At 44.5% G+C, this 13,807-nt stretch overlaps 1 protein-coding gene across 1 annotated transcript in view; it reads right to left on the reverse strand.

Annotated features, from left to right (window-relative positions):
* Positions 1-13,807, reverse strand: part of slc6a4b (solute carrier family 6 member 4b) — a 38,407-nt gene that overhangs the window by 3,745 nt on the left and 20,855 nt on the right. The window contains exons 8-11 of the mRNA XM_068055480.1: positions 12,511-12,623; positions 9,669-9,800; positions 4,969-5,068; positions 3,428-3,528 (exon numbers count right to left, since the gene is read on the reverse strand). Of these exons, the coding sequence (XP_067911581.1) occupies positions 3,428-3,528; positions 4,969-5,068; positions 9,669-9,800; positions 12,511-12,623 (446 nt within the window). The remainder of the gene's footprint in view (positions 1-3,427; positions 3,529-4,968; positions 5,069-9,668; positions 9,801-12,510; positions 12,624-13,807) is intronic.

Consider the following 13,807-nt stretch of genomic DNA (forward strand, 5'->3'; position numbering starts at 1 on the left):
ACCTAGTTAAAATAGGCGTTATAACTTATTTAAAATAAACATATAAAGATTCATTTAATAATATTTTGCAGCAAGATTTCCAGATTATAATGTTTTATGAAGAAACTGAGATTTAATGTGAAAATCAGAAAAAGCTTTATTGTTGTTCCCAGTTCTGGTCACTAAGACACAAGAGAGCTGTTCAAACCATCAGGGTGGTGCTGCAAGAGCTACAACATTAATGCCTGGTGCCTGAAGACTGAATTATGAGGAAAGAGTGAGAAAATGTGGGGTTTTCATCCTTGAAAGGAAGAAACTGAGTTGGGACCACATTGAAGTGCATAAGATAACACTAGGTGGTACAGGAAAAATAAATAGTAGACACACTTCAAATTAAACACTGTAGGTCAAGAGCACACTGGCAGCCTGGTAGTAGAGGCAGGAACCCTCACAATATTTAAGAAGTATTTAGATGAGCACTTGAAACACCAGAGCATACAAGGCTATGGGCCAGGTACTGGAAAATAGATTAGAATAGATAGGTGCTTGATGGCTGGCATGAACTTGATGGGCCAAATGGGCCTGTTTCTGTGCTGTATAACTCGATGACTCTATTTCGGATTGATATTTGTCACACACAGGGTGATCACTGTATAGAGTGGACTTGTGGGTAGATTATTTGAGGCAAAACCAGCTGTGATAGTATATGACAGAGAGGGGTTTCTATCTGTAATTTTACATAGTTACAATAACTAGGATGTAAAATCCAGGCTACTGCTTTACTAGGTACAAAATGAACGGCAGCAGCAGCCAGTCAGGCTACGAGAAAGGAAAAACTCATTGATCAGAAATCAAGTAAGATAAAGGTGACTTCATCAAGGTGTAAATTGAACTATATACTGTGCAAGGGTCTTAACAGGTGTTCGAACCCCAGACGATATGTGTTTAATTTCTCATTAGCATTTCATGTAATTGTTTTTTTGGCTGTGTTCCATTAATTGTGATTGATTGATAGTTCTGTGTTCAAAGGGTATATGTGAAGAGTCCATTAGTCAGCAATTCTGGAAGAGACAATTCAGGCCCCCTCGTCCCTCGATGCTTGCAACTCATTTTCTACCTCTTATTTTGAAAGATGCACTTCAACTGCAGCCCATTTACCAATGCATGAGAAGATTCAGCTCATTTGATCAAAGGAATTGTTACATGCCCAGAAACTAAGGAAATGGCTTTTTAAAATAAATGCATTAAGCCCTTGAAGACTAATTCCAATTTTTAAAATATTCTTAGGATGTGGGCGTTGCTGGCAAGGTCGGCATTTATTGACGATTGCTAGTTGCCTTGTGAAGTTAATGGTGGGATTTCCTTTTTGAGCAGTTTGATACAACTGAGTGGCTTGCTCTGGCAATTAGGAGGGTAGTTAGGAATCAACCATGCTAGAGTAGGATTGGAATCACATATAGGCCAGGCCAGATAAGGATGGCAGGCTTCCTTCCCCAAAGGACATTAGTGAACTAGTTAGGTTTTTACAACAATCCAACAGCAGCACGGTCACTTAAACTGATACCAACTTTTTAAAAAACGGAATTAAAATTCTCAAACTACCATGATAGGCGTTGAGTTCTGTTCTCTGGATTATTATTCCAGTGTGGACACAATGGGCCAAATGGCCTCCTTCCATACAGTAAATTTCTATGATTCCACCTCTGGATAACCAGTCCGGTAATATAACCAGCACGCTACCATACCCATAATTTTCTTGTACAAATACTGGCCGGAATTTAATGTTGGGCGAAAGGCCCCGCCCACCAGCCGTAATGCAGTGGCAAGCTCGCCTCCGCCGGCCCTGGGGAGCCACCCTGGGATTTTTCGCTCCCCAGGCCCATAATTGGCCTTGGGCGGGAAGTTCTGCCTAATGGAGCTGCTGGCCAATCAGCGGGCCGACAGCTCTTAGTCCCAGCAGCGCCACTGGGAGCGGTGGCCACTGCTGGGACTACACCCAACTTTAGCAGGAAGAGGAAGGATGGCCCCAGAAAGCAGATGCGTTTTTGGGGCCTCGCTGGAGATAACTGGCTGGGCCCTAGCAAGGCAAGGGGGGTCGGTTGGTGGGGGGAGGGGGTTGGAATGTTGTGCATTGGTGGCTTCGGGGGTGACCCTCTGTGGGGCACAGGGTACCCGATCAGGTGGCCCCCCCTCCCCCACACCTCCAGCACACAAGAAGCCTGGCAGTGTTCTTGGGGCCTTTGCCACCCACCGTCGTAGGTAAAATACCTGCACCAGAGGGAGGAGGCCCTTTACTATCAGTTAATTGGCCACTTAAGGGCCTTGATTGGCCTGGGGCGAGCAGGCTGTTTCTCGCCATCGCCGCCCTGCGTAAAATTGCAGCGGAGGTGGGAACTGCCACTCAGTTTTTTGGCCGGCCCTGCCACCAGCTCATTCATTGGGGCGCCGTAAAATTCCTGCCTCTGAGTTTAGTGTTTTGCCTATGTTCCTGCTTCTGTATATTGATTTATCTGGAAATAAATTTGGAACTGTAGTTTAGCTATATAAAACAATCTACTGGTATAATTCTGACACTCAGGGTGAAAGAAGATGTAGTCGGCACCCTCCATTAAGCAATTTTCTGTGATCAGGGTTAACTATTATGTCTGGAGTACATTGACCAAACATGGAAGAATGTACAGACTTAAGCTGATTATGGAAATAGTAACCAGCTGTGCAGATGAGGAAAAAGCCTTAACCGAAACAGGCATGTTAGAGTAAGATGCACTCTGAATCTTTCTGGATGGATGAGTCAGGATGGATGAATAGAAGTCTGTTTCACCACCTTGACCTCATCGCCATTCCTAGAGAAGGGTTCTTTTATATAAAGGGTGTGGGCACCTGTGCTATTTAAAATGCTCCCTGGGAATCTGCCCCATGGGGGACCAGAGCTTTCTGAGTGGCACTTTGCTACTCATTCAAGGAAGGTAAGCCAGTCCACCCAAAGGAACAAAGCAGGCTTATTTCACGGTAGTCACTTTTTCTAAATGGTCAATCAATCAATTATGGATGCCAGTGCTACCAGGACGGCATGCATGTGTGACTGCAGGATAAGGTCAACTTTGCATGGGGGAATAAAGGAGATGGAAACTTCTCTCCTGACAACAGCACAGGGGTAAACTGAAGAAATGCCCACATTTTCAGCAGAATCTTTCATTGTGAGCAAAGAGGAAGAACCAAGACCTGCTCCAAATTCTAGTCTCCCCAACATATCACATGCTTTTGGGGCATCCTCAACAGAACAGAAATTTTGGGCCTGTCTTTTGTATTTACCTTGTGGACATGGTCTGACCTGGGGACGATCGATACAATATCAGCAATACTGCAGGAGGAATGGTCTTTAGTAGGAGCCAAGGGATGCCTCCTTATGATATACAAACCAACTGGTTGCATTAGGCTAGTTACTCACGGCTAGGAAGGCAGGGCTGATGCCCACCCAACAAACCCTCCAAAACAGTCCCGGTGAGAGACCCAACATTGTCTGGATGTCATTGCAGAATCGCTGGACACCTGCATATAAAGGATAGAAAGTGGAAATTTGTCAGTGCTGGTAAAAATACTAACAATGTTATCATGTAACGTTCACAGCTCAGTAATATTTCTTCATGTATATTTGAAGCAGTGATAATATCCTGTATTTTAATATAACCTATAAGAAGCATTTATCTCAGCTGGAGTTTGGGTTCATCCTCCAATGTAAAATGGTAGATGTGAAATGTGAAAATGACATCAAATCACTTTCCATAAAAACCTTTACAAGTAATATACACTTTCATATTGCCTACACCTGGATTTCTGCCCCACTAGAACAGTTGAAAGCATCTAAAGCCCTTTAAATAAAATTTCCAGTTTTCTTCCTACCTTTTCTATAGCACTTATACTAGAAGGAATCCACAGACACCAGCATCCTCTGTTTTCTTACTGGAGTGGTCGTTTTTCATATATGAGCCAAGGAAAGTGTGTCCATAGGCTATTCAACTGTGGAAGGCATCACAGATAAAAGCAATCTGTCCTCAGCAAGATACACGTGTGCATTTCCAGCAAGTATTTGCAAGACAGAGATTAGCAGTGGAAACCCAAGCTGATTTTTCCACTCTGTCGTCTACAAGCATTGAGGCCAGTTGCAGCATCCTTATTGGCACCCAAGCTGAGACCAGCTAACTCAGCACAAAATGGTGATCAAACCAGGGGCCTTCCCAATCAGCAGAATCAGACTTAAATTTAGTCATCCATTATAACATTTTTACATAAAAATGTTGGTGGGAATGATTACATTGAAAATAAACTGATGTTTAATATCCTATGAAAATAAACCACTTAAATTTCATTTAGTGGTTTATGGTACTAGATGGAGCTCTTTTTGAAATTATATTCTTGTGCTTGTACCGAATGGTTATGTTCTCACTTGTTACTCTCTCTCGTCGGTTTTGTCTCTTTCTCACTCATTGGGGTTGTCTGGGTGAACAACAGACACAATGCTGACCAATTTAGCAGTTGAATAACCTGCACCTAGTCTGTACCTCAAAATTCAGCAGGTCCATTCTTTAGGCGTTCCAGATGGCTGTCTAAAACTAGAGTTAAGTCTCTTGCACATGGTGATTGGAGGTCTAACACCTGTTGAAGTACCTATGTGCCAGATTACACCATCCTGAGTAAGGCTTACTCCATTCACGTTTTCCAGACACCCATACAGCTGCTACCAACAAGAAAAGTGTAATCTTTTAAAATCTTTTAATGTGGACCAGGAGTGCTCCTCCCAGCTCCAGAGTATTCCTGTCCCTGTTGTCTGTTTCCCCCTCCCAGAGCCCAGAGATTACATGAGGGCCGAAATTGAAATCTCCTGAATATTCAGTTGAAGCCTGAGGACCAATTTCTTGCGACCTTCTTTTGCTTAATTTCCTACTTCTATTTAACCAAACAGAGGAATTGATATTATGGTGGATCTCTTACCATAAAACCAGGACACTGCTATCGACTCTAATAATACCACAACAATAAGACAGGAACCTGATCCAAAGTCTTCCATCAGTTTGACCACGTACGCCCCTCCCTGAAAAATTCAATTGCATGTCAAATCAGAGCAGAGTTATAACTAAAAAAAATGTAATAAGGGAGTGGGAGATGCAATTTGTTACTACACTGGTCCTTTAACTCTGAGACAAAGCCTTGAACACAGCATAAACTGATGGGATGAAGATTTTTTTTCTGTTGGCTATAAATGGTATAGCAAAATATGAAAGTTTCAATCTATATCAACCCAGTTAAAAATTGGCATAATTCTAAATGTGCAAAACACTGCACAAATTGTCAAACCCACTCAAAAAGTCTGCAAGGGCAAGTGTTATGGGAAACAAAAAATATCACACTGATACAGAAAAGGTTTGGGTTAAGGCACTTTGTTATGTAGAGTAGCAGTAGCTTTGCTTTACACCTAACCGGTGCTGTACCTGACTTGCAAGTGTTCATACCCTGAGCTGAAGTTTTCCAGCTCGCTGCCGATCTCAGTGGCAAGCTTCAAGAACGGTGCATGTGTGAGCTGTGCGCAGCGGCACATTTAAATGGCCAGGATAGACCGTCTCCTGCCCCCCCCACCGATGACATGGAGGGGGCGGGCGTTCTGTCCCAGGCAACAGTGTCCAGTGCCACTGTACAGGCACCGGTGTCATTTTTAAAGGGCTTCAAGCCCTTACAAGTAATTTCAGTTTTTAAAGTGAAAAGCATGTTAGAGTTAAATTTAAAAATTTAATAAAAGATCGAAGCCCCTCTCCCATGCCCCCCAATTGCCCTTGCCTCACAAAAAAACTTACCTTTCAATCCCAACCTCCCCCCCGAACTTTATTAACTTTAACCTTTAACCCCTTCCCATCATCCCCTCCACCAATCGCAATGGTTTGCCCCGCTCCCACCCCCGTCCTGAAAACTTACCTCCTCCCCCCTCCCCACCAGTGGCCCACGTTGGATTTCTGTCCGGAGATCGAAAGGCGTGGGAGTGCTGGCCACCCACAGGAATATGGAAGTGGGATGACTGGCGCGGCGAGGTCAGTAATTATTCCTTGATGATCATACATTGACATATTTTAATGATAGCCCCGTCACCGAGAGGCAAGGGGGCCACCATGAGCCCTCGCAGCCGGCAGTAATATTGAGCAGGGCCTTCCCAGTGTCAAGGCCAGTGACATACCTCTCCCTGAGGAATTTTCCAGGCCCCTCCGCCAGGAACCCCGATGTCGATGGGGCTGGTAAAATCCAGCTCCCCGGGGCAGATTTTCCCCTGTGAGGTCTTTAAGCGAGCAGCAAGCAGAATGCAACCGCCAGTCGTCTGAAAGTCCCAGCTGGAGGCCACGCCCATTTTCATGGCTGGGCCTCATTATCATGGGGCCAGCACGTGGTGGCCACAAAAATGAGTGGCCCCGGGGACAGCTCATTGGCTCTGGGTGACTGTGATATCCGACAGCCTGGCCCACCTCCAGACTGGAAGACTGTAGATGTGTGATGGAGGGGTACGATCTCGATGCACTGGAGCCAGAGCTTCAGCAAGATTTGAGGTGACAAGGAGAAGCTGGAGAGCTCCGTGGAGAGCCGGGATGGACTCGATGGGCTGAATGGCCTCCTTCTGTCATAATGACTCTATAACTCAATGCTCCCTCAGGTCCACAAGGACACATTGACACATATCTGTGGGCTCCCTTTTAGGCTAGGCCCCCAGCTGATATTGGAGAGGGCACATTTCACACAGGAGAATCATAGAATGATACTCCACAGAAAGAGTCCACTGTACCTGAACCTGCCCTTTTCCGGCTTTCCTCATAGTACCGGAATTTTTTTCCATTCAAGTATTTATCCAATTTTCTTTTGAAAGTTACTATTAAATCTGCTTCCACCACCCTTTCAGGCAGCGCATTCCAGATCATAACAACTTGCTGTGTAAAAAAAAAGTGGTTGTGTCATGTTGCCTCTGGTTCTTTAGCGATCACCTTAAATCTGTGTACTCTGGTTACCAACCAGATGTACATCATGGGGCTCTGATTTGCATATTAACAGGGCTTACTGCCTATGCTCCTCCAACATCCGTACATACAGACTTGTCAGTAGAGGGATATTGATGGGACATGAGAAAACTTGGTTCATTTTCCTTCCATGGGTTTCTGTGATGATTTACGGCTTACCAAGGGTCAGTTTGGAATAGTCAGAAATAGCACTCTGACCTCTGAATCAGAAGGTCATAAGTTCAGTCGAACTGCAGGATTTGATCACGTAATTTGAATGACATTTAGTGCAGTAGTGAAGGAGTGAACATAGAACATAGAACAGTACAGGCCCTTCGGCCCACGATGTTGTGCCGAACATTTAAACTACTCTAAGATCAAACGAACTAACTAGCCTTCATTCTACTATCATCCATGTACCTATCCAAGAGTCGCTTAAATGCCCCTAATGTATCTGCTTCTACTACCACCGCTGGCAGCGCATTCCACGCACCCACCACTCTCTGTGTAAAGAACCTACCTCTGACATCTCCCCGAAACCTTCCTCCAATCACCTTAAAATTATGCCCCCTGGTGATAGCCCTTTCCACCCTGGGAAAAAGTCTCTGACTATCCACTCTATCTATGCCTCTCATCATCTTGTACCCCTCTATCAAGTCACCTCTCATCCTTCTTCACTCCAATGAGAAAAGCCCTAGCTCCCTCGATCTTTCTTCGTAGGACATGCCCTCCAGTCCAGGCAGCATCCTGGTAAATCTCCTCTGCACCCTCTCTAAAGCTTCCACATCCTTCCTATAATGAGGCGACCAGAACTGAACACAATATTCCAAGTGTGGTCGAACCAGGGCCTTATAGAGCTGCAGCATAACCTCGCGGCTCTTAAACTCAATTCCCCTGTTAATGAAAGCCAACACACCATACGCCTTCTTAACAACCCTATCAACTTGGGTGGCAACTTTAAGCGATCTATGGACATGGACCCCAAGATCCCTCTGTTCCTCAACACTACCAAGAATCCTGTCTTTAAGCCTGTATTCCGCATTCAAATTCGACCTTCCAAAATGAATCACTTCACACTTTTCCAGGTTGAACTCCATCTGCCACTTCTCAGCCCAGCTCTGCATCCTGTCAATGTCCCGTTGCAACCTAGAACAGCCTTCCACACTATCCACAACTCCAGCAACCTTCGTGTCATCAGCAAACTTGCTAACCCAGCCTTCCACATCCTCATCCAAGTCATTTATAAAAATCACGAAGAGCAGAGGTCCCAGAACAGATCCTTGTGGAACACCACTGGTCACCGAGCTCCATGCTGAATACTTTCCATCTAGCCACCCTCTGACTTCTATGGGCCAGCCAATTTTGTATCCAGACAGCCAGCTTTCCCTGAATCCCATGCCTCCTTACTTTCTGAATGAGCCTACCATGGGGAACCTTATCAAACGCCTTGCTAAAATCCATATACACCACATCCACTGCTCTTCCTTCATCAATGTGTTTTGTCACATCTTCAAAGAATTCAATAAGGCTTGTGAGGCATGACCTGCCCCTCACAAAGCCATGCTGACTGTCTCTAATCAAACCATGCTTTTCCAAATAATCATAAATCCTGTCTCTCAGAATCCTCTCCAATAATTTGCCCACTACCGACGTAAGACTGACTGGTCTATAATTCCCAGGGTTATCCCTATTCCCTTTCTTGAACAAGGGAACAACATTTGCCACCTTCCAATCATCTGGTACTACTCTAGTGGACAGTGAAGACGCAAAGATCATCGCCAAAGGCGCAGCAATCTCTTCCCTCGCTTCCCGTAATATCCTTGGGTATATCCCGTCTGGCCCCGGGGACTTATCTGTCCTCATATCATTCAAAATTTCCAGCACATCCTCCCTCTTAACCTCAACCTGTTCGAGCATATCAGCCTGTTCCACGCTGTCCTCACAAACGACCAGGTCCCTCTCACTAGTGAATACTGAAGCAAAGTATTCATTTAGGACCTCCCCTACCTCCTCCGACTCCAGGCACAAGTTCCCTCCACTATCCCTGATCGGCCCTACCCTCCTCTTGTTCCTCACATAAGTGTAGAACGCCTTGGGATTTTCCTTAATCCTACCCGCCAAGACTTTTTCATGTCCCCTTCTAGCTCTCCTAAGTGCTGCATTGTTGGAGGTTGGACATAATGTGTTATACTTATCTGCCTTTCCCAGTGGATTTAAATGATCCCATAGCACCAGCTGAAGCAGAGCAGGGGAATTCTCCTGGTTTTCTGGCCAACATTTATTTCTCAACCAGCACCACATGAATAGATTTACTGTCATTTATCAGATGCTGTTTGTGGGATCTTGCAGTTCACAAATTGGCTGTCACATTTGCATAATAGTAGCGATTACACTTGAAAAGTAATTCATTGACCGTGGAGGGCTTTGGGACATCCTACGGATGTGGTAAGACTTTATAACAACTGCCTTGCAAGTTTGTTGTCTTGCTGCCCCTTCAAAAACTCTCACATTCATACACTATCTTTTATTTATTATTTATTTATCTTTTCATGCACCAGTCAAGTTCTTCAACAACTAATATTGGGTGATCTTTGATACTTCAGACAATCTGAAATCAATTAAGGTAGGAAATTACCATAAGGTATTTTTGAGGAGTGTACTTACATAAGTAAGAGTGCTGAGAGAGCCCATAAAGCACACAATGACCAGTCCCAAAACAAACAGCTCTCTCCTTTTAGCAAACAGATGAGGATATTCATCAATCACTGCCGTGATGATAGACTCCAGACCTCCGTACTGTTGACAAGAATATCACAATGAATCACCTTGTGTCTCATTCCCAAAAAAATTAAATGTATTTTGATCCCCCTCCGTATGGAAGAAGGACAAGGTAACAAAACAACATATTTGTCAACCCTCAAGTATCTGCATAGTTTACAGGCATATTGTTTTCAATCTGGATAGAAACAAGAAAATCCAAAAACCACTGAACCAACAGATTGGAATGTCTCCTTGTTTTCTATCTGACTCTAAATGGTTGCCATGTAAATGCAAAATGTACAATGAGGGCTGATATTGCAGTCTGGGGAACCTGAATACTGCAGTGCGTTGGAATTGTGTTTGTTTTATTGTCTGGTGCTTAGGCCTGAGACCTGCTCAGCATTTGATGTGCTCAGTGCCCCATAATGCAGTTCCCAGTCAATCACCACGCAGAGCCTGTATACTAGGCTCATTATTCAAATTAGGGGCAAGCACCATAATGTAACTGGAGTGACTGAGCAGCACTTCAGACACTCAATGTTCATTTGTGATGCACACTTTAGAAAATCATAGATTTTGCAATTTGGTTGAGTTTTTCTAAAATAATGACCCACGTGATTAGGTTATTCAAGCTAGGTAGCTTGGGGAGGACCAGGAGTCATAGGGTTGAATTTTACAAGCCCCTCGACGTCATGGGTCACGGCTGGGGGAGGCCGGTAGAATTCTGCGGGGAGAGACCCGCCTTGACCCCCAACGTTGAGAAGGGCCCGCCGCATATTACTGGTGGCGGAGGGACCTCAGTGCAGCACCCATCCCCCTGCCACTTGGCAGCAGGGCCTTCATCTACATATTTAAATCAACCTAAAGTAGATGTAAATGAGCCGACCTGTAGGCGGCGGCAATCCCACGCCAATTTTACGGCTGCCATTTGTACCTCACGCACCTCGGAACTCCGTACAGAGTTTTGAGGCGAGAACCTGGTGGGGAGGCAGGAGGAATAAAATTTTCAGGGTGGGAGGGGTGGGGGAATGGGGAAACCACTTTTTATTGGATGTGGGGATGGTGGGAAGGGGTTGAAGGGCAAAAGTTAGAAGGTTGGGAGGTAAAGTTTGGGTAGGGAATAAGGCAGGTTTTGCAAATATCGGGCAGTGAAATGACCATTTGGGGGGTTGGGGAAGGGCCTCCATCTCCTAAATATCTATTAAAAACATATTAGGTACAATACATCTTTAAAAATTTAAATCTATGTTAAGGGCTTAAAGCCCTTTAAAAATGGCGCCAGTGCATGTGCAGTGGTACAGGACGCCGTTGCCGGGGATACGGCGGCTGCCCCCTCTCCGTCACTGGAGGCGGCTGCTCTGCCCCCTTTATTTAAATCAGCCACCGCGCAAAATGTCATGGGGGCTGTGCAGCGGCACTTCCGTGTTGGAAGGCCGCCAAGTTCAAAGCGCGCAAAATCCAGCCCATAGTGTAAGTTGTAAAATCACAGATCTAGATTAGATGCTAATAAGTCCTTTTTGAGAGAACGGTTGATCTCTGGAGTGAGTTGTTGGCGTCTGCTGTGAGTGCAGATTCACTGCAAGCATTCAAAAGGGAAATGAATGAGTTCCAGGGAATCCGTTTTAATATGTTCTGCCTTACTGGGTTGGTCTCTTCAGATGGGGATCCTCATTGAGAGACCAGCTGTCCAATGGTCCTCTATGGCCCATCATCACTGGGGCATTTCTTGTGCAGGCCATTATGTAGACACCCCCCCCCCCCCCCCCACCCACAACCAAAAAATGGACATAGAAACTGCCTCTGTTCAAAATAACACAGAAATATTACGTATGCTGTTTGTTACACCATCTTCAGGGACTATCTCCCAACTCCCAACTGAAAATTCCTGTGTCAGCTATGGTAGCTTAGTGGATACTGGACTAGCAACCCAGAATTTGTGAAAGTGAATTCAATAATAGCTGGCTGGCATCAGAAAAATAGCTGCTGGATTATTGTAAAACCCAACAGTTTCCCTAACCCTTTTCAGGGAGGGAACCTGCCATCCTTACTTGGTCTGACCTACGTGTGACTCCAGTCCAACACTATATGATTAACTCTTAATATCCTCAGGACAGCTACTAATGGCCAACAATGATTGTCTTGCCAAAGATAATTTTTTTTAAATCACCCAGTAAACTGGATTGATTATAGAACATGAAGTGGTTAAATCTTCTTCCCTCTTTACTTCCTGTCATGGATATTGACTCCTTGCTGTTCCCTGTGGACTGGCTACACTCCAGTATCTCTCCCAAGTGGTCATTTTTCAATGCCTAGTGTGTCAATAGACTATTTGATTATAGACAACACAATAGCTGAGCCTGATTTGCCCTGAACTGACTTCTACACACACACTGGAAGAATGCCACTGTCAATGTTGTGGGTTTTGGGCACTAGCAGCTGTTAGAATCCTTCTGGTGCCACTAAAGATGGGTTAATTTTTTATTCCCCACAATAACTCTCATAAGAAATGCCTGATGTGCTGATTTCATGCATTGTCTAATCTCTTAGAATGCCAAATGCTGACACTGGGTGACATTTGCCATTACATATAACTCTTATGATAAAGCTTTAATGTAACAAGCACAGACTCCACTAAATACTCCATCTGAAATATTATTCCTTCAATTGGAATCTATCTTCTTCCAATTGAGACCCTCTAACTGTAGTGGTTTCCTTTCAAATTGGCATTACTAAAGATTTTACTTACTGTACTATCGAGGCCTAGAGTTATCACCATGAGAAAGAAAAGGATTGCCCAGAAGGAGGAGCCGTCCATGTTAGCGATGGCCTCGGGATAGGTGATAAACAGGAGGCCGGAACCTGCACACCCCCAAAAAAAGACATATTAATTTTTTTATAAAGATACAGAACAAGTACAGCGAGTTAGTAAAATGGGAGAGTCCTGATCTGAATGAGGATGTTTTTACTTTCTTATTGAATTTTCATCTAACCCTTGCAGTAGAAGAACAAGAAAGAAATGGATGGCAGCGGAAGAAGAGAGAAGTGGGAAATGAAAAGAAGGGGCCAGATGTTGGCAGTGGTGCTTTGGGGTGGAAGAAGGGGGAGCTGGAAGCAGCATTTTAGGGCAAGGAAGGATGATCAGTGTCAACATTAATTGGGGGAAAGGAAAGAGTGTCAGTATAAACTGAGGGAGAGAAAAATTCCACATGAATAGAAGAGAGGAAAGAGTGCCAGGTTGAACTGGGATATGGATGAGTTGTACCAGATTAAACCTTGTTGCAGGATTAGAAGAATGCAGTTCGGATTGAGGGGGGAAATATGAACCAGGAGGGTTGAAAGTCACTGTGAAGAAGTTGAGTGGGGTACACTGTCTCTGTGAACTGGATACAGAGGACACAGAGTGGACCGTCGGTAGCCTAGGCCCTAAGCTCTGGAATTCCCTCCCTAAACCTCTCCGCCACTCTACCCCTCTCTACCCACCTTTAAAATCTACCGCTTCGACTAAGCTTTTGGTCATCTATCCTAATATCTCATTTTGTGGCTTGGTATCAAATTTTGTTTGATATCACTCCTACTCCTCTTAATTTGGTAAGTTAAAGGTGCTTTATAGAGGCAAGTTGTTGTTGGGATCGGTGGGTTGAATGTGGGAGAATGACTTTTGAAGTTGTTTTTCAGGAAGCAATGGTCTGGATGTTCTGCTGAAAATCCAAAGGCCTGATTTTAACTCGGGGGCAGTTTTTGGCGGGTGGGTAATGGTGTGAGTTAGAAACTCATCCGGTGCTCCAGAAATGAGGCCCAGGGTATGTAACTCCTGGTCCTCACTTAAATCTGGTTGGCCGACTTTCCATTGTTTAAAATGTTGGATCAGTATTTGAAAAAGAAGGAATATAAGATATGAGAAAGAACAGGAAAATTCATCAAAATAGAAAGCTTCAGTTAAAGAGCAAGGACTGACACAGGTACAATGGGACGAATGGCCTCCATCTGTGCTACTAGTTCACTGTCTCTATAACACACACAGACTCTTCCATGAAAACGGAGTT

Source organism: Heterodontus francisci, chromosome 23 (assembly GCF_036365525.1).
Source record: "Heterodontus francisci isolate sHetFra1 chromosome 23, sHetFra1.hap1, whole genome shotgun sequence".
NCBI lineage: Eukaryota > Metazoa > Chordata > Chondrichthyes > Heterodontiformes > Heterodontidae > Heterodontus > Heterodontus francisci.